Source organism: Nannobrachium achirus (genome assembly GCF_963921795.1).
Source record: "Nannobrachium achirus genome assembly, chromosome: 16".
NCBI classification, from domain to species: domain Eukaryota; kingdom Metazoa; phylum Chordata; class Actinopteri; order Myctophiformes; family Myctophidae; genus Nannobrachium; species Nannobrachium achirus.
Genome location: NC_137823.1, coordinates 14,423,642 through 14,450,761, shown reverse-complemented (window position 1 = coordinate 14,450,761; position 27,120 = coordinate 14,423,642). Strand labels below are relative to the sequence as shown.

At 40.4% G+C, this 27,120-nt stretch overlaps 3 protein-coding genes across 3 annotated transcripts; all 3 read left to right on the top strand.

The window, feature by feature from the left end:
* Positions 1–116: 116 nt before the first annotated feature.
* On the top strand, positions 117–10,905 carry LOC308300819 (E3 ubiquitin-protein ligase TRIM35-like; the record flags this gene model as incomplete). The annotated part of the gene is made up of 3 exons (XM_080744718.1): positions 117–1,473; positions 6,181–6,690; positions 10,874–10,905. 3 exons carry the CDS (start codon positions 117–119, stop codon positions 10,903–10,905), a joined length of 1,899 nt encoding a protein of 632 aa, XP_080600844.1.
* An 11-nt stretch (positions 10,906–10,916) lies between these two features.
* On the top strand, positions 10,917–12,362 carry LOC308300818 (nuclear factor 7, ovary-like; the record flags this gene model as incomplete). The annotated part of the gene is made up of 1 exon (XM_080744717.1): positions 10,917–12,362. The coding sequence occupies one exon, from the start codon at positions 10,917–10,919 to the stop codon at positions 12,360–12,362; it is 1,446 nt and encodes a 481-aa protein (XP_080600843.1).
* Positions 12,363–19,044: 6,682 nt separating this feature from the next.
* Positions 19,045–20,142, top strand: LOC308300817 (E3 ubiquitin-protein ligase TRIM35-like; the record flags this gene model as incomplete). The annotated part of the gene is made up of 1 exon (XM_080744716.1): positions 19,045–20,142. The coding sequence occupies one exon, from the start codon at positions 19,045–19,047 to the stop codon at positions 20,140–20,142; it is 1,098 nt and encodes a 365-aa protein (XP_080600842.1).
* Positions 20,143–27,120: the final 6,978 nt, after the last annotated feature.

Genomic DNA, 27,120 nt, shown 5'->3' with positions numbered 1-27,120 from the left:
TTCTACAACATCAATCTATTATTACTGTTTCTACTCATCATAACTTATATAGTATTGTTGTTGTTTCATCCCCGTCGTGTCAACATTCCAGATCAGGGAGTGCTACTGCAGACAAAATGGCTTCCTGTTTGACTCATCGGGAAGAGGAGCTCTCCTGTCCGGTGTGCCATGACATCTTTAAACATCCTGTTCTGCTGTCGTGCAGCCACAGCTTCTGCAAAGACTGTCTGCAGGAATGGTGGACAGGAAGACCAACACATGATTGTCCTGTTTGTAACAGAAGATCCTCCAGGGACCATGCTCCTACAAACTTGGTGTTGAAGAACCTGTGTGAGAACTTCTTGGAGGAGAAACTCCGGAGTGTCTCGTTGGGGGGCTCAAAGGACCTCTGTGCCGCACACGGGGAGAAGCTCAGGCTCTTCTGCCTGGATGATGAACAGCTGGTGTGTCTCGTGTGTTGGGATTCAGAAAACCATGACGGACACAATTTCTTACCTGTGGGCAAAGTGTCAGGGCGTTACAAACAGAAAGTTGAGGAATTGCTGAAGCCTTTGAAGAAGAAACTGGAAGTCTTCGATGAATGTAAAACAAATTACAACAAAAGAGAAAATCACATCCAGGTTCAGGCCCAGAACACAGAGACACAGATTAAGGAACAGTTTAAGCAACTTCATCAGTTCCTACAAGAGGAAGAGGAGGCCATGATTGACATTCTGAGGGTTGAAGAGTCACAGAAGAGTCTGGAGATAAAGGAGAGGATTGAGAAGCTGAACGGAGACATGGTGATCCTCTCAGATGCAATCCGAGCCACAGAGGACCAGCTGAGAGTGGACGACCACATCTCGTTCCTGCAGAACTACAAGACCACGATGGAAAGAGTCCAGCTCACCCTGCAGGACCCACAGCCAGGAGCACTGATAGACGAGGCAAAACACCTGGGCAACCTGGCCTACAGAGTCTGGTACAAGATGAAAGACATTGTCTCCTACACTCCTGTGATCCTGGACCCCAACACTGCCCATCCAAGACTTATCTTGTCTGACAATTTGACCAGTGTAAGACTTGGAGAGGGACAGCAGCTTCCTGACAACCCAGAGGAGATTGACTCATGGACACGTGGAGTCCTGGGTTCTGGGGGCTTTAACTCAGGCTGTTACTTCTGGGATGTCGATGTAGGAGATAATAGAGCATGGCAGCTGGGTGTGTATGAGGAGGGCAGTGTTGTTAAAGCGTTCATAGGGTTCTGGGAAGGTGATTATGCAGCATGCATCTCATCATGGTCTGATGACTTTGAACATTACTATGACCTCTTAGATCCGGATAGTGAACCTCGGCGGATCAGAGTCCAGCTGGACTGGGACAGACAAGAGGTGTCCTTCTCTGACCTGGATACCAACAAACACCTACAAACCTTCAAGCACCAATTCACTGGGAGAGTCTTTCCGTTTTTTAGTACTGGTGATGAAATTCATGGTATGTCTCTGAAGGTGTTGCCTTCGAAGATCTGTGTCACACTGGAAATGTAATAAATGGTATTCGCTGGTATTATTGCGACCGTAGGTCGCAGTTAACTATGAAAACGCCTGAAACGATGATGAGCAATGCCTCAATGTCTATAGCTGCTGACCTGTCTGCTGACCTGTTTAGTGACATCACATTGTTGGGACATCACGTTGTTGACCCATATTTGGCCCAATGCCCATACCGGTATATGGACGCTCCCAGATGATGCCCTGTTAGGGGAACCACACTATCAGAATCCCTTTTATACCCATATATGGAGATCCCTTATGTCATCAATATTTAGCCCATATCTGGGAATGCCAATACATAATACTTATTGTGTCAGTCTAACCGGTGTGGTTGGTCTGTGTCCCTTGTATGCCCATATAGGGAAATCCCTGATGTCATCAATATTTAGCCCATAGCTTGGAATGCCCATATATGGACATATTGTGTGAGTCTCATGTGGTCTATAACATAAGACATCTATGATGTCAGATGTCACATGTCAGTCATATCTATATTGAGAAAATATTTTGTCCACATTTTGTCCAACTTAAACAACCAACTGCAACTCAAATCACACTTGCAAATGAATTCCATTGTGTGCAAATTCCGTCCGGCGCGACAGGGCGTCTTACTGGTACATTATACATTGGTATTATGATTATTATGGATGATGTGATTTTTTTGACGGGGATGTTCATTGATTAGTTTAGAGTTTGTTAACAATTAATTTAGTGATATAAGGATGTGACTAGACATTCATTGATGGTTATTTATAGCATGCTTTTAGTTTTATTTGATCATTTATCATTATGTTTTGAATTATATTGGTATTGTGATGAAAGGTTTGATATTATCAATACTTTAGAATGCTTTATAGTGTAGTGTTCGTCAAATCGTCTCTGCTGGGTAGATGTCCAAGACCATACATTTTCTGGAATGTGTAACGGAAAGTTAGAGCAAATGTGAAAATAGCAGATCTACAAGCTCACAATGCGTCACAATGTGACACATTGTGGGCTTGTAGGTCGCCTATTTTCCCTACTTATTTGCTTCACACTCTTGTATGATAAAATAAATAGTGCATTAAATGTTGAAACTTGGTGATGTTTTTCAGTATTGAATTGCATGTACTGTATATTGTGGTGTTCATTCATCAATCGGTTTTAAACAGAGGTGTAAAACAATATATTGTGGCAGGAAATATTGTGGTTTTAAAATGTGACTATGTATCAACGAGACGAAAGCTGAATCACAATATTATTATTTTGCTTGTTAAAGTTACAGGAGTGGTGTGAGATATGAAATATAAGCTCATCACATACTGAAACTATCACGTCATGACGTCAGATTATCGCTATCTTTATCGTTATCTCGCACCTACCGTACTGGGAATGGGCCTTAACAGCAGGGCTTTTGGGGACAAACTGACTCGTCTCAGCAGGTTAGTTCAATGAGTCTTCGTGACCTACTTTGGAATGATTAAAGGGATATTTCACTTTCAAAAAAACCTTTGTTAATTTTATCATCTAATCAGGCTTTTATGAACACCCTGAACAATTTTTAATTAGCTTGATTGAATATTTAAATATTTGATGTAAATGTTACCAGGCCCTCCTGGTAAAGGGCCTCTCCCCACACACACCCATTGTAACTTCAAACTTCTTTTTAACCATGATAGATTCATTAAAAACACCCATTATTTTTTTCTGGTGACTCATACTACCCTCCTAATACGTGAGCATGCCGTGTTTTTTCGATAACTTTCTTCATTTATTTTTAATATATATATTTTTTTTTTGTATTTCATTTTTTCCATTTTCCCAAATAATTATTAAAAATAAATGAAAATAAATATCCAAAAAACACGGCCTGCTCACGTATTAGGAGGGTAGTATGAGTCACCAGAAAAAAGAATAATGGGTGTTTTTAATGAATCTATCATGGTTAAAATGGAGTTTGAAGTTACAATGGGTGTGTATGTGGAGAAAGGCCCTTCCACTGCTCCCTGTTGAAAGTGGAATATCCCTTTAAGGTCCAGCCAGAGCAGTGTTGATTTTGACAGCAAATGTTTTGATTTAGTTTTAGTCATAGTCTTTTGAATCAAATGCCATTTCGTTTTCGTCACATTTTTGTCACCTGAAATGTTTTAGTTTCAGTCTAGTATTAGTCGACTAAGTATCATATGATTTCAGTCGACTAAAATGTACCGGTATAGTATTTTGGCAGGCATTGTTGGCATCATAATGCCTGAATTCACACTAGGTTGCATGCTGAGACATCATACGGTAGCTTCGTTTTCATCAGTGAAGGTAGTCAACAAACCTTTTTCGTCATAGTTTTCAATGAAATCAGTACTATAAGCCAGAGGCAATAATATTTTGGAATTCTGCACAATATAGATAACATTTAAAATTGCATCAAAGATTTGCAGGCAACACTCTTCTTCTGTTTTACAAATATGTTTATTAAATGTATTAATAATTCAGATTCGACCATAGTAAACTTGTAGATGATGTGTTGATGTTAATTGGAGAAAAAAAAGTATCCCAAAAACTAACAAAACAAACAAACAAAAAGAAGAACATTAAATTATATATTGTATCTTCCAGAGCCCAATATCATGAATGTTTCGTAGCGCTTAATGTATATAAGTTCTTCACATTTGTTTTCTGTCCATCCACACACCCAGAAACTAAAAGATCTTTACTTGTTCTAGGGGACTTTCGTGCATTAGAAAGCCAACAATTATGAATGTAGCCTACTTCTTCTGTATAAGATGATTCTAAATAAATCCCCACCTATCTCCCTACTGACAAACATGGCCAAAGGAATGCTGGGTGACACATTTTAGACCAATGTTTATCAGTCTAGATGGCAGCAGTGTCTGGAGATCAGGGTACTTACTTACACAGGGGGTCCATGTCCGCAGGGATACTGCAGGGGGTCCCAGAGATGATTGGGAAAAAAAGGGAAAACTTTATATATTTTTATTTTGAAAGAATTATTATAATTTTCTTTCATTTGTCTAAATTGTCTATTATATATATATATATATATATATATATATATATATATATATATATATATATATATATATATATATATATATATATAATCCATGAGCCCATATATATATATATATATATATATATATATATATATATAAAATCCATGATTTATTGTGCAATTGACAGATTGTTAGTGAAAGATTGATGGTATTGACATTGGTTCTCAGTCAATGAGGTATGTTTATGAATGCCTGTGGTACGGCCACTTACATGCATGTTTAAAATAAAAGCATGAACATTAATCTATTATTTTATAGCATAGTATTGAATGCACAATAACATGGTATGTTTATAGGCTACACATGAAACAAACTTTTATACATAAATATACAATATATGTTGTAGCCCCACCCCCACCCTACAAGATAGGGGGTCCCTGCTCCATCTTCCCATCAGTTTGGGGGTCCCTGGCCAAAAACATCGAAGACCCCTGCTGTAGATAATAATAATAATAGACCTTTTTTGGGTGAACTACTCCTTTAACGTCTGACTGTACCAGTGCTGTTTACATTTCTGACCATAACAGTCAAAAAACAAGGTCCTCTGTTCTAGTCAGAGGTCAAGAGAGGTCAAAGACCAGTTCATCCTTTATAATGACTTGAGCACACCCAGCCTTTAAAGGGATAGTTCACCCCAAAAATGACTTGTTTTCAATCCATTACTCACCCCATGGAGACTTGAATTCATTGATTTATTTTATTTGTCTTTTTGTTTTTGTCGCTTTCTAAGCCAATAAGTTGAGGAGACACTGCTGGTCATCAAATTATTGGCTTAGGAATGTGACAACAACAAGTAGCAAATATTCATGAATTCATTTTCATGGGATGAGTATTCGATAGGAGAAGTCATTGTTATTTCTGCATCCTGCCTATCTGTCCTAGTGTTTAAGAAGTGTGTTATTGAATCATAAGAGAAAAGGGCTGTTGATCATGCATGCAAAGGACTGCACATGATTCAATCAGTGAGGCTGTATGTCACAGCTCTAACTCCTCCCCTTTTAGTGTTGTGTATAAATATGTTGTACCAAGATGGTTCCAGAGACTCCATCATCTTGCATGCTGGAAGAATAAATGGTTCTCAAGGGATCGCTCTCATCACGTCTGGTTCTCACTCTTGTGACTTTATTTTTTGCTATATTAGTAGATTAGTAGAATATATTATTTTCCACATTGACGACGGATTCAGGTTAAGAAAGGATTCAAGTTGTTCCATTTCAGCAGGTAAGTTTGAAATTCAAGAATCAATCCGTGTTGTTCAGTGTTGATTTGATTTTGTTTACAAAAACTAAATATAGACAAATATAAAGCTAATATACTGACAATGTTGGAAACAAATAAGAATTAGACAAAAATGTTTGGTAGGGTCTAGTGGAGGAGAGAACTAAGATAAGTCATCATGGGTTGCAACGCGTTGTGACCTTGTAAATGCTATTTTTGTCATGCTTCGAAGTGAAAATGTATAGCATACATGAGCAAACGGCAGCCCGGGGGCCACATGCGGCCCTCACTTTTACCTAATGCGGCCTGCAGGTCACTATTGGAATACTGAATATAGCCTATTCTGCTACTCATAATGTTATCATTGTTGAATTCTCCTCCAGCTCAAACAGCCTCAGTGAACATCCCAGATCAGAAGAGTGTGACTGCAGACAAAATGGCTTCCCGCTTGAGTCGTCGTCAGGAAGAGGAGCTCACGTGCGTTGTGCGTGGTGATTCAGAAAGCCACGCCGGACACAGGTACTCACCTGTAGGCGAAGCATCAGGGCGCTGCAAGCAGAAGGTCCAAGACTTACTGAAGCCTTTGAAGGAGAAACTTGAGGTATTTGATCAAGTTAAAACGAATTACGACCTAGCGGAACATCACATCAAGGTCCAGGCCCGGAACACGGAGGCGCAGATCAAGGAACTGTATCAGAACCTTCATCAGTCTCTACGAGAGGAGGAGGAGATCAGGATTGCCATTCTGAGGGTTGAAGAGAAACAGAACTGTCAGGAGATAAAGGAGAGGATTGAGGAGCTGAACAGAGACATGGCGACTCTCTCCAACGCAATCCAAGCCACAGAGGACCGTCCGGCTTTGTGTGCCGTCTATGCCAACACAGTCGTCCCGTGTTCGGGGGAGGGAAGCCGGGGCGAGGAGGGTGATATTTGTCACTGCGGGTACTCCTACGGGCTGGGACAGCACCTGCCAGAGGGGAAGGTTGGGCGGGAGGAGAAGGACGAAGGATCCACATTCTCCTGGTGGGTGCCAGTGTAACTGGCACAATGACGACATTGGGGAGAAAAAGAGGGGTAAAAAAAAAAGGAGAAGAAGATAAAAAAAAGAACTGTAGTCTTCAGTCTTCATCACTATCTCCGGACTCTGGACAAATTATAACAAATTAGCCTATAGTCGATAATATCATTTGTTTTATCGACTGCACGCAAGCAGTGCTCTGAATGTGCCACTTCTTCACTGCGTGTGGTGTCTTGGTACAAAACATCAACTCAAATGTGTTATTCAAAATGTACTTGAGTAAAAGTGTGTTGATCTCATGTTTTCATGTGTATAAAATGTAAAAGAAAATATATTTTGAAAATAGCAGATCTACAAGCTCACAGTATACACCACTTCTAGATCGGCTATTTTCAAATGAAGCGAAATGTATATACGGCTTCAGTGGTTAATGTGTTTTTTTTTTTCTTATAATACTCTTATAATATCTACAAACTAACTATACATTTTAAAATAATCGTAGTGGAATAAACCGTTGCCACTGAGATGTAGTGGAGTAGAAGTAAAAGTAGAGACATTTTAAGCTCAAGACACTAATTAAGTAAATGTAGGCTACTTAGTTACTTTACACCACTGGCCATCTCTATGACAACGGTGAGCTGACAGGATGTTACTTATCGGGGTCATTGAGAGGTCACAGTGCAGAGCACACTTTACGTTACGAAATGCCGATTTTCTATTAATTACGAACTTTGAACAGGCCATTTTGATTCACCTTTAAAATCTAGGCTTCTACCGTTGTTCTGCTGGGTTTTTTTTTCTCTTTTTTTATTGTTTATGTTTTTTTTTTTTTTCTGTCTTAACTTTGCTGTCTCCATGTTTTTTGAATTGCCTTGTGCTGAAATCTGCTGTATACAAATAAAATGGACTTGCCTAGCCCTAAAGAGAGATGGAGTAAAATGTGATCACAATGTTTCTTAGTCTGTTGGAATTGGGTTTTATGATATATGTACAATGACTTCTCACTTGGGGAGCAGGCCCCGCCCCCTGGCCTGTCTAGCCTCTATGAAACATTCCAATAAACCTGTTAGTGTTACTGCATAGCATATCTAAAGCATATGATATAAACACCTAAAAAACATCATAATTTAAATGAACTGCTTTGAACTATACATAGGCCTAACTATATTCCAAACTAGCCCACTTAACAAAAACTCATTTGTTTTATTAAATATTACATTGTTATATAATAATAGCTACAATTAAAATAATCATAATTGAGAAACTATACATTTATATACTATTTATCCTACAGTTAGCCTACTGATAATCAGTTAATCACTGTTCTCTCTTTGGATATCTACAGCTATGAACAGTCAAGTCAACATGTGCCAGCCAGAGTGTGTCACTAGACCTGCTATACTGCACATACTGTACATAAACAGAGCTACCTTTAAATGCATTATGAATCTCAGGCTTTTTTGTATGCAACAGTATTTAAATCATATTGAGAAAAAAACATATGCTGCTTTTTTGTTCCAATATAACGACACAATGTGACATAGCTCTATTTACACAATGCTGTACCCTCTCCAACTGTATTATGTTCCCCATTTTCAACAGTTTGTATTATATTTTGACACCTGCCAAAGTGTTTAGTGCAGAAATGTGTGGTGGAGAAACGGGTATTGCACCATTGCGGGGCATGTTAATTATGTAGGCAGGCAAGCACATGCATGCTGGAGCCAAGGTTTGGTATGTGCGTGTGTGTGTGTGTGTGTGTGTGTGTGTGTGTGTGTGTGTGTGTGCGTGCGTGCGTGCGTGCGTGCGTGCGTGCGTGCGTGTGTGTAGCAGGGTGTGCTGAACAAGTACATTTCCTTGTTATTTTAATATAGTTTTATTGGGGGTAAGTAGCAAAGTACAACACAGGTCAAAAAGTCAGTTTCCCCTTTTACATAGGAAACACAAGAAAAAACAGACAAAAAGACAAAGACAGACCAAAACAAAAAGACAAAAAAATCAGCCAAAGAGAGAACAATAAAAGTAAAAGTAGTTGTTGACAGCATCCAGGAAAGAAAACCTTAGCTAATAATATAAGCGGGATTCAGGGAAATAAAACCCAGACTGTTCTCAGGCATTTGAGGGGACACCCCGGTCACGGGCTCTGTCACAGGAGACTGACCACCTATCCAGCAGAGGCTGCCATATTTTCATAAAGAGATCGTCCTTCTTAATAATTGAGTACCGAATTCTCTCCATATGGAGCACGTTGCCCAGGTCTCTGAGCCATTGCTTGAATGAAGGGCTAGATTCAGATTTCCATTGTTGTAAAATTAGACGTTTAGCCAACAATGTGCAAAGGGAGATCGCTCGGCCTTCGGATGATTTAATAGAAGGATTGAAGGTAACATGTCCAAACATAGCCAATAGTGGATCAGGGTCAATGGTTTTTTTAAGGGCTTTTGATAGGTAATCAAAAATGAGGGACCAGTAGGAATTCAGTTTTGGGCAGAACCAGAACTGATGGGCAAGTGTGCCTGTCTCAAGTTTACATTTATCACACAAGGGAGAGGTATTAGGGTATATGGCGTGTAACCTTGACTTTGAGTAGTGTAGTCTGTGGACTACTTTGAATTGAACCAAAGTGTGTCTAGCGTTTATGGAGCTGGAGTGTATATTGCTCAGGATTGACTCCCATACATCCTCTGGAATTGGAATGTTCAAATCCTTCTCCCAGTCGATCCTAGATTTATCACTGGATGTTGGCACAGAAGCATGGAGGATGTCGTAAAAGAAGGAGACCGAGCCCTTAATGCCAGGTGTATGCAGAAGAATACTGTCTAATGTGTTATGTCTTGTTAACTGTTCAAAGTGGGGTATATGAGTCCGAAGGTATGCTCTGATCTGGAGAAATCTAAAGTGGTGAGCTGACGGTAAATTATGAGCCCTTTGCAGTTGTTGAAATGACATGAGGATACCCTCGGAATACAGGTCTAAAATAGTGACAATATTTTTATCCTTCCAAATGGAAAACACACGGTCTGACAAGGCTGCAGGGAAGGCGTGGTTCCGACAGATTGGACTATCCAAGTAGACTTTGGGCAGTTTAAGAAAAGACTGAATTTGGTTCCAAATTTTCAAAGAATTGATAATAACTGGGTTCGTAAGTACATTTCCTTGTTCAGTCATTCAGCCTTTTTGGAAGACTGAGATTCACTCGTCAGACTTGACAATTGAATTGATCTTTCAGTGTCTGCTGCTACAATCTGAGGTAAGAACACAGAACAACTACTTCTACTTAAAATAGTTTTACTGCAGCTACTGTTACAGCAAATATTAGTCCTATTGTTACTACTGTCACTAAATTTACTAAATAACTAATAACCTACTCGTAGTAGTAGTTGTTGTTGTTAGTACAGTCACTACTAAAACCACAACAAATACTAATACTAATAAGTTTCAATGTGTTCTTTATTGTTGCATCTTGTGTACTGGTAGTCTCGTACATGAGAGAAACAAATGGTTGTTGTTTCTCAGACAATGTTTTATTGTTTGCTTTTGCCATGATAAAGGCTCTAATGTTCCTGGGATCAGAAGAACAAAAACATTAATTACATCAACTTTACATTCACTCACTATAATGCAAATAAAAAATAAAGATGCAATAAATGTATTAGTCGGCTACAATTAAAACTAAACCAAAGTCACGTACAACATATACAACTTTGTGCCTCGGGGTATTACAGACTTGGTTGTTCTTTTAACTGTTTCTTAAAGATGAAATTTGTGTTTGTATTTATTATGTAATTAGAAAATGAGTTCCATCTTAAAGGCGCTAGTGTACTTGATCTATAGACCATATTCACATGGCGGCCATCTTACCATTATGTTAATGAAATACCACCCCGGTTTGTCGATGCAAAATGCAAACCTGGCCCGGTAAATATGGTGTATTGTTCAACACCAAAGATGCCTCAAAGACACCAGACAGGCAGTCGGGCTGGGCAGGTGGGATAAGATATAACTAGAAAATATGAATACTCTACTCAGAATGTTGTCGTTGTTGATTTCTCTTCCAGCCCTAGGGAACATTCCAGACCAGGGAGTGTGACCGCAGATAAAATGGCTTCCCGTTTGACTCGTCAGGAAGAGGAGCTCACCTGTCCTGTGTGCTGTGACATCTTTAAACATCCTGTTCTGCTGTCGTGCAGCCACAGCTTCTGCAAAGACTGCCTGCAGGAATGGTGGAAAGGAAGACCAACAAAGAATTGTCCTGTTTGTAAAACAATATCCTCCGGTAACCAACCTCCTACAAACTTGGTGTTGAAGAACCTGTGTGAGAACCTCTTGGAGGAGAAGCGCCAAAGCACCTCATCTGTGAGTTCGGAGGTCCTCTGTGCCACACACGGAGAGAAGCTCAGACTCTTCTGTCTGAACGATAAACAGCTGGCGTGTCTCGTATGTCGTGATTCTGGAAAACACGCCGGACACAAGTTCTTACCTGTAGATGAAGCATCAGGGCATTGCAAACAGAAAGTCCAGGACTTACTGATGCCTTTAAAGGACAAACTGAAGGTATTTGATGAAGTGAAAAAAGGTTATGACCAAACAGAAAAACACATCAAGGTTCAGGCCCAGAACACAGAGATGCAGATTAAGGAACAGTTTAAGAAACTTCATGAGTCCCTACAAGAGCAAGAGGAGACCATGATGGCCATTCTGAGGGTTGAAGAGTCACAGAAGAGTCAGGAGATAAAGAAGAGGATAGATGGGCTGAACAGAGACATGATGACTCTCTCAAATGCAATCAGAGCCACAGAGGACCAGCTGAGAGAAGACGACCATGTCTTGTTCCTGCAGAACTGCAAGACCACAATGGAAAGAGTCCAGTTCACCCCACCCTGCCCTCAGCCAGTCTCAGGAGCTCTGATAGACGAGGCCAAACATCTGGACAACCTGGCCTTCAGAGTCTGGTACAAGATGAAGGACATTGTCTCCTACACTCCTGTCATTCTGGACCCCAACACTGCCCCTTTTCGATACAGCCTGTCTGCTGATCTGACCAGTGTGAAATATTTGAAATATGAAGAGAGACTGCAGCTTCCTGACAACCCAGAGAGATTTGACTATCATTCCATTGTTCTTGGTTCTGAGGGCTTTCAGTCAGGGTCTCACAGCTGGGATATTGAGGTTGGAGACAATAGAAACTGGGCACTGGGTGTGTGTGCAGAGTCTTGTCAGAGGAAGGGGGAAAAGGGGGATAAATCCTGGAATATTCAGTTGTTTAAAGGTCAACACAGAGTATTCGGGCCTGGCACTTGTGTCACTGTTCTCCCAGTGAAGCAGAAGCTCCGGAGGATCAGAGTCCAGCTGGACTGGAACAGAGGAAAACTGTCCTTCTCTGACCCTGATACCAACACACACCTACACACCTTCACACATACTTTCACTGAGAGAATGTTTCCCCACCTTCTGAATTTTGATGAAGATGATGGTGTGTCTGTGAAGGTGTTACCAGGGAAGATCTGTGTCACTCTGGAAAACCACAGATCTAGTCTGTCTGTCTAGTGACATTATTGACTATTGGGAATTTTGAAGCTATTGATTTTGTATTGATTGATTCAAGTCATTATTTTTAATCAATCATTCCAGAAGGACTGACAAACAGACAGACGGATAGAGAGATGTTATTGATCTTTTTTTCTTTTTTTTTTTAATGTAAAATTTGGTCACTTTGTTATCGTGACAGGATTAGATATTGATTGATTATATAATGATGTGATTATCGATAATATGCTTTAGTATGTAATTTATCATTACATTTTGAATTGAATTGAATTGAATTGATTGATTGATCTTCCCAACCCCCCTTCTTCTCTCCTTCGCTTGGATATAACCAAACGATATGGAGCTTGTTGAGCTTATTTCAGCCACTGTTTTATACCTGTAAACCTGTGATGTGACAATAAATATGATTCTGATATTGAATGATTGATTTTATTGGAAAACTAGAATTGAAATATTTAAATTTTAAGCTGTTTCGCTTGTCATTTTCTTTAGCATAACAAAGAATATTAAATTCGGCTACACCAATGTACTTGACTGTTTTGCATTTCTGTTTAACAAATTATTCAATCAGTCAATTTACTATGCTATAGGCCTAATCACGACCCACCCGTGGGTCAAACATTTTGTACTTTTACTTGTTACTAAATGTTGATGCCAACACTTTTGTACTTTTACTCATATACATTTTGAATTCTGAACTTTCACTTGTTTTCTATATATTTCTATATTGCAGTGTTTGGTCAAGTAGCCTATTGCTATCAAAATATCAATGGCGATCATTAGTAGGCCTAGGCTATGATACCCTTACATAAGGACAAAACATCTATTGTTTATAAAGTACCTGGAATGCAAGTACTAAGTACTTTTAAATGTACTTTAGTTACGTTACAAAACTGATGACTGGCCATATCACGCCAACAATAACTGTTTGTAAATACTCAAAATGCAAATATTGTACTTTTACACCACTACAATGATTGTGATGTAATTTTCCACCATTTGGGTATTTTTACTTAAGTATATTTAGATGGCAATACTTGGTACTTTTACAGTAACACAGTAGGTTAACACATGCAAACACAGGCCTTGTTTTACTTGTAACAGTACTTTTACTTAGGTAAAACATTTGAGTAGAGTACTTTTTCCATCTCGCAGCATCCACAGGTGTTGCGCCGTTGGTGTTGTAAAAAGATTGGTATGGGGCAAAACACATGCAGGCAGTGAGAAATAGACTTCCATGCCTTGATTTCGTCCAAAACATATTAATCCTTAAATCTGAAATGTTATTGGAGCATATACCAGCGTAAAGAGACCATACTTATTTGTTTGTGTCACTGGGTCTTTAAAGAATGCTTGCTGCTCGTACATTCAACTGTGCAAACGGGAGAAGGGAGGGAGGGAGGGAGTGTTTCGCTGTTTCTATGTGTCATCTTTTCGACACCCAAACCTAACCATTACCCTAACCTCCGTGGGGTGAGTCGCTAACCGTCCCGGCGCTCCGTTGTCGAAATGATGGTCGTTTGAAACAGCGATGTGAGAAAAGGCGGGGCACACAGAGCAACTACAGAAGCCCACAGCGACAAGAGCATTGGAATTGCGTCATGACTTGCACCGGCGAGTGCAAACGAACGTGATGTGAGCCTAGCTCAGCCAGCCAGAGTTAGAGTCTGAATTTTCACGCTTCCTGATCACGTGACTGCAGGACTGATTTTGGAAGGTGTGTTCTGAGCTGTCCGCTTCGCTCAAAAGCTAAAAAGCAAATACATGACCCTATATATTTGTATATTTGTCAAAAGGATTAAAAAGAAAAACATCTTTTTAAAGGTCTAGTGAATTTTTGGTCATTCTATTTTAAAGTTTCAGTCTGAAACAGCCTCGCAACCAATCAGAAGGTTCCATCCCTTCAGCCAGTGTTTTTGTCAGAACATAATAATACAGACATCCCAACTTGGAGATCAGCATTTCCGGGAGGTCCCATTTTTCTACGGTTAAAAAAGGTTAAAAACTGTTAAAAACTCTTCGGCACGGCAGCGGAACCATTTTAGGCTTAATATAATCCGGTAAATTTATAGCATGATGTATTTCTTACCTATTTGGGATAAAGTTCTGTCACTCTCACAGTGAGACACACAGGCTGCCGTGCGTTGCACAGGCTGACGCACTGCAGCTATATGTCCAGTTGTATGTCCAGCGAAAAAGAACCGACAGTTGTAAAGTACTGTTATTTTATTCATATTAAGCAGCTGTCAAAACCTGTCTGTTTACGGTTATGAGCTATCCTTCCCGCTTACCTGAGAACCTGCATCTGAGACCGGTGGTTGGTCACTTTTAGACGCCCACATCTCCCACAGCGAATGACAAATCATTAATTTGCCAGATTGACAGTTCGACGACGAATGAGAACACATTTATTTGCATCGCGGGTCACAGATCCGGTTCTAGACCGGATCCAGACGGATATGGCAGGCATTTCCGGGAGGTTTAGTGCCACTTGCGGGTGTCCGGGAGGAGACGCTGATTTCAGGGATACTCCCGCAACATCCGGGAGACTTGGGATGTCTGATAATACCATAATTATTCCCTCACACACGGCACGTGCACGTGTTTGCCTCTTTCTCACATAATATTTGACAATTTGACCAAATTAAGGACTTAAAAGTCATTAAATTGTCTTTCGAAATATGCAAATATATATTATATCTTTATTAACAGACTCAGGTCCAAAATACGAGAAACAAGAAAGAAACACGACAAGCGACTTATATGGCAATAAAAGGGATTTGGTTGCCCTGACATCACAGGGATCTCCATATCTCCGTATATGGGCATAAAATGGATTTGGTTCCCCTGGCATCACAGGGATCTCCATATATGGCTATAAAAGGGATTTGGTTCCGTTGACACATAACAGGGATCTCCATGTCTCATATATGGGCATCAAAGGGATGTGGTTCCAATGGCATCACAGGGATCTCCATATGGCAATACAAGGGATTTGGTTCCCATGACATCACAGTAATGACAGAGAGTGATGTCAGAGCGTGAGAGTCAATCAACAAAAAAGTGTTACCCATCCGGCTGTCCAGACAGACACGGACAAGATGTGACGGTTCTGATAGTATACTGCGACCTATGGTCGCAATAAAACCTTGTAACAGAGAGGTCCTCTGTTACAGATTTTTGTGAGTGAATTGGTTTGCACAAAGTATTTGCACTTTATAGTAAATGGCATAGTTGTATTTTGCACAATTAAGAATCATGTATTTATTGAATGCCATAACACATTAGTTACCTATTTAACTGAGCTGGCCACTCAGCTAATAAGCACCCCCCTTAGAAAGTAAGGCTGTTTGGATGCCGGAATTTACAAAACACTTTTTTTTACAAGGGCCCTTTTTTCTCTCTTTTTTTTTAGAAGTGCATTTTGTCCCACTGCTTTTTGTGTTTGTGTTTTTTTTTTTTGTCTTATTTGTCTGTTTTTCTTTTTTCTCTGGAACCCAAGGGGGGTAGGGGGTTGGAGGGAAGGAGTGTTTGTGTGTGATGTTTGTCTTGTATCGTATCATAAAACTGAAAAATAAAGTTAAAAAGAAAATAAGTGTAGTAGTGCTCATCAGCGCTTGTCGTATCGCAGTACACGTCAAGGTTGTGCACTGGAATTTGTGGTGAAGTGCTTAAGGCGTTCGAGGCCTGGACTCCCTTGCCCAGTGACCCCAGGAAGAACCGGTCATGGTTTGTACGTTATGGGGACGGATTTCCTCGTAGTAGGTTTGGAGATCCTGCAGGATTTCCTTGTGTGGACCACTCCAAGAAAACATACACACAGTGTACACACTGTGTTCTATTCTCATTGTGAAAATAGCAGATCTACATGCTTGTTGTGAGCATGTAGATCTGCTATTTTCACAATTTCTGCCTCTAATATTTAACAATTTGGCCAATGTTTAATTTGTCATTTCAGAGGTATTGAAAAGTCCTTAAATTATCACTTTAGAAATGTGCAGACACCCTCTAAACACTTAAACGTTATGTTGTTTTGTTTACTGTTGAGTGAGAAAACAACATTAGGTTGCACATTAGGTTAATCATCTGGGGACCCCCCAAAATAATTTGGGGACCCACCTAGGGGTCCTGACCGACAGGCTGAGAACCACTGATCTAGATTGCGGGTTCTCAAACTTTTTTCTAGCACAACCCCATATTATGAGGGATTTCTTTCGGCGCCCCTCCAAATTGATCACCGCAAGGGTACAGATGGAACCAAATGGACAAGTCTAGTGGTCCATGAATTTGTCCCACCTGCTGATATTAAACATAGTCCTAGGAAATCGTTTATGAACAGTTAAAATCAGTTTGTGTCTCTGAGCCTCTGCATACAAGGGCGTGTTTTATGAATGTGTCTGCTAACCTTGGAGGAGGAAAACGACACTACTCCAGTGTGTTTCTGTAGGTGAACACTAGTCTGGGATCACTTCACTTTTCGGGGTTGTAACCGGTTTGGAGCGGAAACCACAACACGTCATGTTGTAGTCCTCAAAGGACTACAATTTGCCGGAAAGATCAAACCGGATTCAGTTTTAACCCAAAATATTCCCCTGCGCTCAAGGACATACTTTTAGGGCCTACCTAATAAACTCCTTGATGCGGTGTAGTTTTGCTTTTGAAAAATGTGTTTGGTACATCGTAGCGACTGGCAAGACTACTTTAGGCCACTCAAGCATTTTAATAGCGATAGGGGAAACAAACAGGGGGAACCAAATCAAAGCGACGCCACTTCTTCTAGTGGTCTCCGCGCTTTAGGTGGAAACAAAGCGGCCTGTTGTGAACGAACACCAGGCTTGAATTCCCCCAGAAGGCCTGGTGGGCGAGGTTAGGTGAACACCACCACACTAATACTCCAGACTCCAGTGGCTGGTGACTGCTGGTAAAAGAGAGAAATGATTGGATTGCCTTGATTAAGATGCTTTGAGTGAATCACGTGTTATCTATTTAAATGCAGCTGACTCAATCATCATCATCATCATCATCATCATCATCATCATCAAGGTGTCTTTAGTCATGAGGCTTTCACATTAAAGATGAACCCATGGCTGTAGTTAACTGGAGGAGGTGTTTCTCCACCCCAAGACAAAAGCTACTGTCTGCTACTTATATGCCTACCTAGTTTCCTACTCCAACACAACACACTCTGTCCTGTTCAGTCACTGCTCAGAGTCACACAGAGACCACAGAGACACACAGTTCAACTTCCAGGCTGCACTCTTCTTCAATGTGACCTTCTGAGAAAACACTGCTGGAGTAGGATCCTAAGATACAGGTAAGAGAATATAGATAATGTGATTTCTTCACATAAAGTATCTGTTTATTAGTAACTAACAAGCCCATTCAAATGTCAGTAATTGTAACTGGTTAGCATTTTACTTACCAAGTATATGGGAAAAAAAGAAAAAATATATATAGGCCATATATAGTATTAAAGGACAACTCTGCCCTAAATCACTTCTAGGCTCATGTTCCTACTTATATTGATCCAAAAAGACTGTCCATGGGGTCTATTAGGCAGAAATGCCCCTGTTGTCCAGTTTCCCCAGCAGAACGCAGCAGCTGTCACAGCATAGAGTGGAGCCTATAAGCCTATCGCTTTTACACTATTTGTTGTGTTCAAAAGTGATTTTCTTTTTCATGAATGTGTTACTAGTCAGTTTGGATTAACAGCGTCTGCTAAATGCCTAAACTGTAAACTGTAAACATAGTGAAACATGATTAATTATCAAAATATCAAACGTTAATAAACGTGGAAGCAGTGGTGTAAATTAACTAAGCACGTTTACTTACAGTTTTGAGGTATTTGTATTTTACTTGAGTATTTTCAGTTTTCAGTCATTTTACTTCTAGTCCACTACAGAGGCAAATGTTGTGCTTTTACTTTAGTTACAAGTTGCAGATATACAATTATAATATATAAAACATACATTAATCCACTTTAGCCCCATTTATAGAGGCTATTTGAAAATCTACAAGCAGTCACAACATCAAACATTTTGTACTTTAATGCCAATACTTTCATACTTTTACTCAATCAAGTACTTTTTGAATTCCAGACTTTTACTTCTAACAGAGTATTTCTATATTGCAGTATTATAAGTATTGTTCTTATATGCGGCGATCTAAGATTCCCCAATGGCGAATTCAATACCCAAAAATAACAGCACGAACCACCTTAATAGCGCCATCTAGCGGTAGTGACATCACACTTCTGTTCCCTATTGATATGAGACAGTTTTGTTTGAATCACTTTGTCAAAAAAGGTTCAAGTTGTTATTACATATAACCTCAGCCCTTATGGGTTTATGGAACCATTCCCCCATCACATGTGGCCAATACTGTAAATCCTAACGGTATATAATTGTTGGATATGATTAGCACTATTATTCATATTTAGTCAGCCAGGTTTTTTTTTTTTTTTTTCACAAAGATGGCTAACTCACTAAGCTTGAATTCTGTGTCGTTTTGTAAGACTTGGAACACATTTTTAGTTGTAGTCATGTATTTGTACTATTGCTGCTGCTACTACTATAAATCTACTTCAACACTATACTATTATTACAACTAGTAATTGTTACTCGTGTTGTTGTTATTTCTCTTCCAGTATTCCTGGTGTAACAGAAAGTGACTGCAGACAAAAATGGCTCTACGTTTGACTCGTCTGGAAGAAGAGCTCACCTGTCCTGTGTGTCATGACATCTTTCAACATCCTGTTGTGTTGTCATGCTGCCACAGCTTCTGTAAACTCTGTGTGCAGGAATGGTGGATGGAAACATCTTCAAATGAATGTCCTGTTTGTAAAACAAGATCCTCCAGTGACCATCCTCCTACAAACTTGGTAGTGAAGAACCTGAGTGAGAATCTCTTGGAGGAGAAATGCTGGTGCACCTCATCCGTGACCTCAGAGGACATCTGTGCCGCGCACGGGGAGAAGCTCAAGCTCTTCTGTGTGCAAGATAAACAGCTGGTGTGTCTCGTGTGTCGGTATTCAGAAAGACACACCGGTCACATGTTCTTAACCATAGATGAAGCGTCGTGGCGTTGGAAAGTCCAGGAATCATTGAAGCCTTTAAAGGAGAAGCTGGAGGACTTTGATGATGTTAAAACAAATTACGACCTAGCTGAAAAATGCATCAGGTTTCAGGTCCAGAACACAGAGATGCAGATTAAGGAACAGTTTAAGATCCTTCATCAGTTCCTACGAGAGGAAGAGGAGGCCAGGATTTCTGCTCTGAGGGAGGAAGAGACACAGAAGAGTCATGAGATAAAGGAGAGGATTGAGGAACTGAACAGAGACATGGTGACCCTCTCAGATAGAATCCGAGCCGCAGAGGACCAACTGAGAACAGACGACTACATCTCGTTCCTGCAGAACTACAAGACCACATTGGAAAGAGTCCATCTCACCCCGTCCTGCCCTCGGCCGGTCTCAGGAGCGCTGATAGACGAGGCCAAGCACCTGGGCAACCTGGCCTTCAGAGTCTGGGACAAGATAAAGGACATCGTCTCTTACACTCCTGTGATCCTGGACCACAACACTTCACCATTCAACCTGTCTGCTGATCTGACCTGTGTGAGGCGGGGCTTCCAGCAGCTTCCTGACATCCCAGAGAGGTGTGAGTGTGCCAGGGCTCTGGCTCGTGAGGGCTTTACCTCAGGGTCTCACAGCTGGGATGACCCTGATTCTTACACACACCTACACACCTTCACATACACTTTCACTGACACACACTGGTGACTATCGCTGATGTCAGGTGGGGGGGAAATGTATTAGTGGTGTAAAGTAACTAAGTATTGATTTTGAGGTACTTTTACCTTAGTATTTTCAATTTCCAGTACTTTTACTTCTACTCCACTGCATCTCGGAGCCAAATATTGTACTTTTTCTCCACTACAATTATTTGAAACCTTTGGTTACTAGTTATTTTGCAGATATTATAATTGTATAAAACATACATAAACCACTATTTGAAAATAGCCGATCTACGAGCTCACAACACATCGCATCACGATGGACTTTCTTATGTTATCCTTTTAGACCAGATGTCTGGCTGTACTTGTGCTATTATTAATTTGCAAACCTAATAAAGTATTCAATCAATCAAATGGGCATATAAGAGGAAATGACTGACAGATACAGAGATCTGTCATCGGACTTATCTTGTTTTAGTGCACAATGAATTTCACATGCCTTTTACTTTTCAACTGTATTGTTCACAAATACCTTTGAACCTTGAACTTTAACATGTAACACAGAAGAGCCCCAAAAATGGCGGCGGAGTGAACGGACGTGCCGTTTTGGTCCTCCGATGTTATTTGGATCTTTATAAAAGTGATCCCATTTACAATACCCTAAACGCTACCTCTATCTAATACATACTTTGGAAAAAAAGCCTAAATGTCAGGCACAACAAGAAAACCAAACAAACTACAAGACGCAAGACAAAAACAACTGGAGGAGGAAGCGGCAGCCTCAAGAGAGCTAACAATGGCTGAAGACGGGCTACAATCATCTCAACCACCCCCGTGGTTTTCCTCGGAGATGATGAAATTTACCGAGATAATTCAAACCTCCATTAAGACTCAGATACACAAGCTGGAGGTTACTGTGGACAAGCTTCTGAAAAACGCAGCCCAGACTAAAACAAAGCTGACGGCGGTGGAAACTAAATGCGCAGAATACGAGGCGACTGTGGTCGATCTGCGGCAGACAGCAGCTGAGCTGGATCAGAAGCACCAGAAAGATCTCACAGAATTAAGAAACAAGCTAGACTTCTACGAGAACAAACTTCTACGAAGAAACCTACGAGTGGTTGGGTTCCCGATTGGAGAGGAGAAGAACAATGCTGTAGGGCTTCTTGGAGAAATGGCTTCCAGAGATCCTGGGATTCGACGCCGGCTCCATAGAGGTCGAGACGGCCTACCGCCAGCAGCAGAAGAACCCCCAGAAGCAGGCAACTGTTTTTGTGGTTACATTCCAGCGGCTCAGAGACGTGACCCGTATCCTGGACACAGCTCGTCAGAAGGAGCTTCTGTATGGAACCAGCAGAATAATGCTGTTCCCCGACGTATCGGCTGCTGTGCACCAGAGAAGAATGGCTTTTCTTCCCCTGAAACGGCAGCTAAAAGGCACCGGGATAAAGTACGGGCTCCTGTATCCATCAACGTTCCGCCTCGACGCACGCTCGGGAACAACCAAATCGTTTACCTTGGTGGAAACGGCCACGGAGTTTCTACGTAGGGAATACCCGGAGAAATTCCCATCTTCACCATGATCAACATGGCTACGGTAACACAAACTAAAACAAGACTGAGCAGAATCTAACAACAGTATACTACATGGTACTCAAGTTGACTGTCTGGAGGGTTTGGTATAGGGGGGAAATGGTATAAAAACGAATAATATATATGTGTCTGACTAAAGCTCATTATAGTTTGAATTGTAGTCAGTGGGTGGCAATGATAGCATACTTAGCTACCCAGGTATTATCCACCCCCGCAATTGTTTGGACTGTAGCTAACGGGTGGCTATGCTAAGTAGTAGTAGCGGCCCAGGTAGTAAACAGGCCCATGACTGAAAAGTTCATTTCTCTTTTTCTTTTACTTTTTTTTTTTCTCTCTCTTCAGTTTTTCTTTTTTTTAAAAACTCTTATTACAACGTTTTTCTTTCTGTAATTACCAACGCAAATAGTTTATGATATCCTTAGTTTTATTTACATGGTTATTTACTATTTGTTTTAGTTTTTTTTCTTTGGGGGTAGTGCTGTATTGTATGGGAACTGGGGGTGGACTATGTCGCGGCGCTCGGCGGGGGCTGCCGCTCCGCAACCCGCATGGAGGTGCGGGGCTGGGGGGCGATGGCTCCCGTCACACGCCGCGGCATAGGGTGGTGTAAGCCGTTTTTCTAGCCCGGCGTCGGCGGTCTGCAGTCCCGCATCGCCTTGTGGCGCGGCGCGGGGCTGCAGGCCATCGACGTTCGGTGCACGGCACGTCGGAGGATGATGAAGAGCTTGCTGCTCGCCTCAGTTGATATGTGTGCATGTTGTGTGTGTGTGTGTGTGTGTGTGTGTGTAGTGTACATAATGGATGGGTGTGTGGATATGAATGTGTGTGGGTACGCGCAAATACTATCAGTACTGATACTGCCATTGTTATTGCTGCTGGGGTGTGTGTGTGTGTGTGTGTGTGTGTGTGTGTGTGTGTGTGTGTGTGTATGTAGGAATGTGGGAGTGAATGAGTGTACACGCAAATATCACCAATACTGGCATTGTCAATCTTGGTATTATATATGTATGTGGGTGTAGCTGTGAATATGTGTACACACAATTACCATTAATGCTAGTACTGCCTTTATAACCTTTATAACTATTATTAAGTGTGCCTGCCATGCAATGGCAAAACACTTATTGTAATCCGCCATACTTATATAATAATAATCACTTCACAAAATTTCGGCACGTAATAACTGCCGCACGATTTACGCCACCGCCGCAATATATACATCAAAACGTGCGGCTCGGCCGGGAATGGGGTGCTATTACTTTTCTAAGAGAAAAGTTGTATCGTTTAATTGATATTAATTTATTAGTGAATTAATTTTACCCATTGACTTATAATGGGAATCGCAAAAACTCACATTCAATATTTTTTTTCTCGCAAACCATAGGGGCTACAGTTTCAAAACTTGGAGAGGAGATTTATAATGATATCAAGGATTAAATAAAAAAATATTTCGTCAGTTGGCCTCATGGTGGCGCTATAACAGTCCACTTTACCTTTCGGCCTGTAACTCTTGAACCGTGGGTCGGAAAATTAAAATTCCTTTTTCCCTGGATTCCTTGGGTCATGACGCATCTCCTCATATAGGCCACGCCCATTTGCGTCAGGATAGATTTTCCGCCATTTTGAATTTTCTTCAAAACACACTTTTTGCTCCTTTTCCTACATATTTTCTCCAAATGTCACAAAAATCTATACACACGATCTATGGACTCATGCGATAAACATATTTAAACGATATTTTGATAGTCCATACCGTTCTTCCGTAACAGGGTTCCAAAGTTAGCGGGAGGAGCCCGTTTTGTAAGAAGTAGCCATAAATCGCAAACGAAACATCCAGTCAACACCAAATTTTAACCACAAGTGGGGGGCGCTATACTGAACATATACCCAAAAGCATTTCCACTTCGACCCATAGGGGGCACCAAAAACGCGCAAAACGTAACCGTTTCATGCCAAAACGTGTTTTTCAGGGGGAACGACTCTCTCAAAACGAAACACTAACATCAACCGCTACACAAGGTTGCACAGACTTAGCGAGCTGCAGGCACACTTAAAATTTCTTAGAAATTTTCTTTTCTAGTTATTTACTATTACTCCTTCTATTCCCTACTCATGATGACAGCTTTTTTGTCATTTTCCATAACATGTTAAAGGAATAATATACAAGTATACAACTCTTCCCAGTACGGGAGCACTTTTTGGGGTAACTGGGTGTTTTGACTTTGTATCGATCTACTAGGGGTGTGAACAATTAAAAAAAAAAAAAAAAATGTTTAATCAATGTTAACACCCCACGCACTATTTTTCTTAATAGTTCTTCTTATTAGAAGATTGAGCTATAGGGATCACTCAATTAATTAAAAAAAAAAAAAAATGTATACAAAAATGTTAATATTTACTTCTAACATCGGACAGACCGAGGGCAGTACATTCATGCTTGTAATGCCACTACTAGGTGGCAACTTTAGTGTAGGTAAGGAGACCTCAATAGGGAAGAGGTCAAGGTTAAAGGGGGTTAACTATTACTGGGTTTATTTTATTCTTATTTCATTTTCTTTGTATTTTTTATTATTTGTAGTTCTACGCAAAAGGTTCTCTCTGCTCTCCTCTCCCAACTCCCGCCCCACCTCTCTCTTGGGCGGCAGGGCTTCAGCCTTTACAAGCAGTAGTCAGGCTAAATACTGGTTTGGTCAGTTAGACTCACATAATGAATACACTTAAAAATGGTCAATACAACCATGCAATATAGATGTTTGACTCTGAACGTTAATGGCATCAATCACCATGTTAAGAGGAAACGTATTATTAACTATCTGAAACAGCACCAAATTGACATAGCTTTATTACAGGAAACTCATTTAACAGATAGGGAGCATGAGAAATTGAGGCAAGGGGGGTATAATCAAGTGTTCTACTCCTCCTTTTCCTCCCGGGCGAGAGGGGTGGCTATATTAATTAGTAAAAATACTCCTTTTAAATTAACATCTACTTTTAAAGACATAGGAGGGAGATATGTGATCATCCAGGGTAAGATAGGCTCTCTACCTATTACTTTGGTAAATATATATGCAACAAATTTCGATGATCCACAATTTTTCTCCAATATTTTTTTTTTATTTAGCAAGCCCACCAGGAGAGACCTATATAGGAGGAGATATGAATTTAGCTTTGGCCCCCTCGTTAGATAGGTCATCAGATAAACAGGTCAACCCAACACAAGCGGCCAAAGTACTGAAAAGTGAAATGCAAACTTATGGTCTCTGCGATATATGGCGTTTTCAAAACCCATTAAAGCGAGAGTATTCCTTCTATAGCCCTGTTCATAATAGTTTTTCACGGATAGATTTGTTTTTAGTTCCTTTCTCTAAAGCACATATGATTCCGCCATGTGAATACTTGGCAAAAACAATATCTGATCACTCAGGGCTACTAATTAAGATCCCTGTAACCGAACCCATTTCCCCCCCTAAAAGGTGGAGATTTAACTCTGAATTACTCAATGATGGTGAATTTATCACGTTTATTAACAATCATCTGGATATATTCTTGGAAACTAATGACAATTCGGGCAACCCCAGATATTATTTGGGAAACTCTAAAAGCCTTTACGAGAGGCCAAATCATATCTTATATGTCAAGCAAACGCAAAAAAACAAAGATTCAAAATAGAACAACTAGAAAAAGAAATTAAACAATTGGAAAGTGAATACGTAATAACTCAAAATAGAGAAACTCAACAAAAACTTAGAGCAAAACAATTAGAATATAATACTATAACTACTCAACAGACAGAAAATGCAATAAGAAGGATGAGGCATAGATTTTATGAACAGGGCGACAAGGCCGGTAAACTCCTAGCATGGCAGACTCGCAGAGAAGAAGCTAATAGAGAAATACATGTACTGAAATCTGGTCCTAATATTATTACAGATTCAAAAGAAATAAATAACACTTTCAAAAATTACTACAAAGATCTTTATACATCGCAGGGTAAATTCCCAGAAAAAGTTAAACGTTTTTTTGATAAATATGATCTAAATAAACTAAGCGAAACGGCTAGAGGAAGCCTGGAAGGAGGTATAACAGAAAACGAAATATTAACAGCTATATCTAAAATGACCCCAGGTAAATCCCCAGGTTTGGATGGCCTCCCAGTAGAATTTTTCAAGGCTTTCTTACCCAAACTGATTAAACCTCTGCTGAGAATGTATAGCCACGCGTTAGAGACAGGTAAACTACCAGAATCATTAGAACTGGCACTGATAACAGTTTTACCAAAACCAGGAAAAGACCTTAAATTATGCAGCTCCTACAGACCTATCTCAATTCTATCCACAGACTATAAAATACTCTCCAAAATATTAGCAACCAGATTAGAAACTCATGCTTCTGATCTGATTCACTTGGATCAAACAGGGTTTATCCAGAATCGTTCTTCATACGACAATATTAGAAGACTCTTTAATATTTTATATGCAGCTGAAATAAACAATACTCCGACTATTGCCGCGTCGTTGGATGCGGAAAAAGCGTTCGATCGCGTGGAATGGCCTTTCCTCTTCGAGGTAATGAACAGGATGAATTTTGGCCCCACTTATCGTAAACTCGTAGAATTACTGTATAACCACCCTATGGCTCAAATTCAAACAAATAAGGACATATCCTCTCGGATACTCTTGTCGCGCTCAACTAGGCAGGGATGCGGACTTTCTCCTCTGCTGTTCGCGCTAGTTATAGAACCATTAGCAGTGGCAATTAGAACACACCCCCTAATTAAAGGAATGCAAATAGGAGGGGCCACTCACACAATTTCACTGTATGCAGACGATGTTCTACTTTACCTGACAGACCCTGTGGTATCAATCCCTGCATTATTAGAAACATTAAAAGAATACGGTGCTGTATCAGGATATAAGATAAACCTCACTAAAAGCGTGGTGATGCCATTGAATGTAGCAGGGGAAAACATCCCAAGAAGCATTATTCCTTTTAAATGGGACACGGTGATAACATACCTAGGTCTCCAGATACCCAATAACCGTGCTTAAGTGTTCTCCTTAAATTACACCCCACTACTAAGAAAGATTGAGGAGGAACTCAATAGGTGGATGGGTCTCCCATTGTCCTTAATAGGTAGAATTAACTGCATCAAGATGACTATACTTCCTAGACTGCTATACCTATTCCAGATGTTACCAATAGGGATACCAAAGATATTCTTTAAACATTTAAACTTGTGCATGTCCAGATTTATTTGGAAGAAAAAGCCACCTAGAATAAAGTTGAAAGTCCTCCAGGGTCAACCCCGGGAGGGGGGTTTAAAACTCCCCAACCTACAATCCTATTACTGGGCAGCACAATCAAGAGCAGTATGGGCCTGGCAGGCACACCTGCAGCAGCCCCCAGTTTGGTTACAAATGGAACAACAAGACAT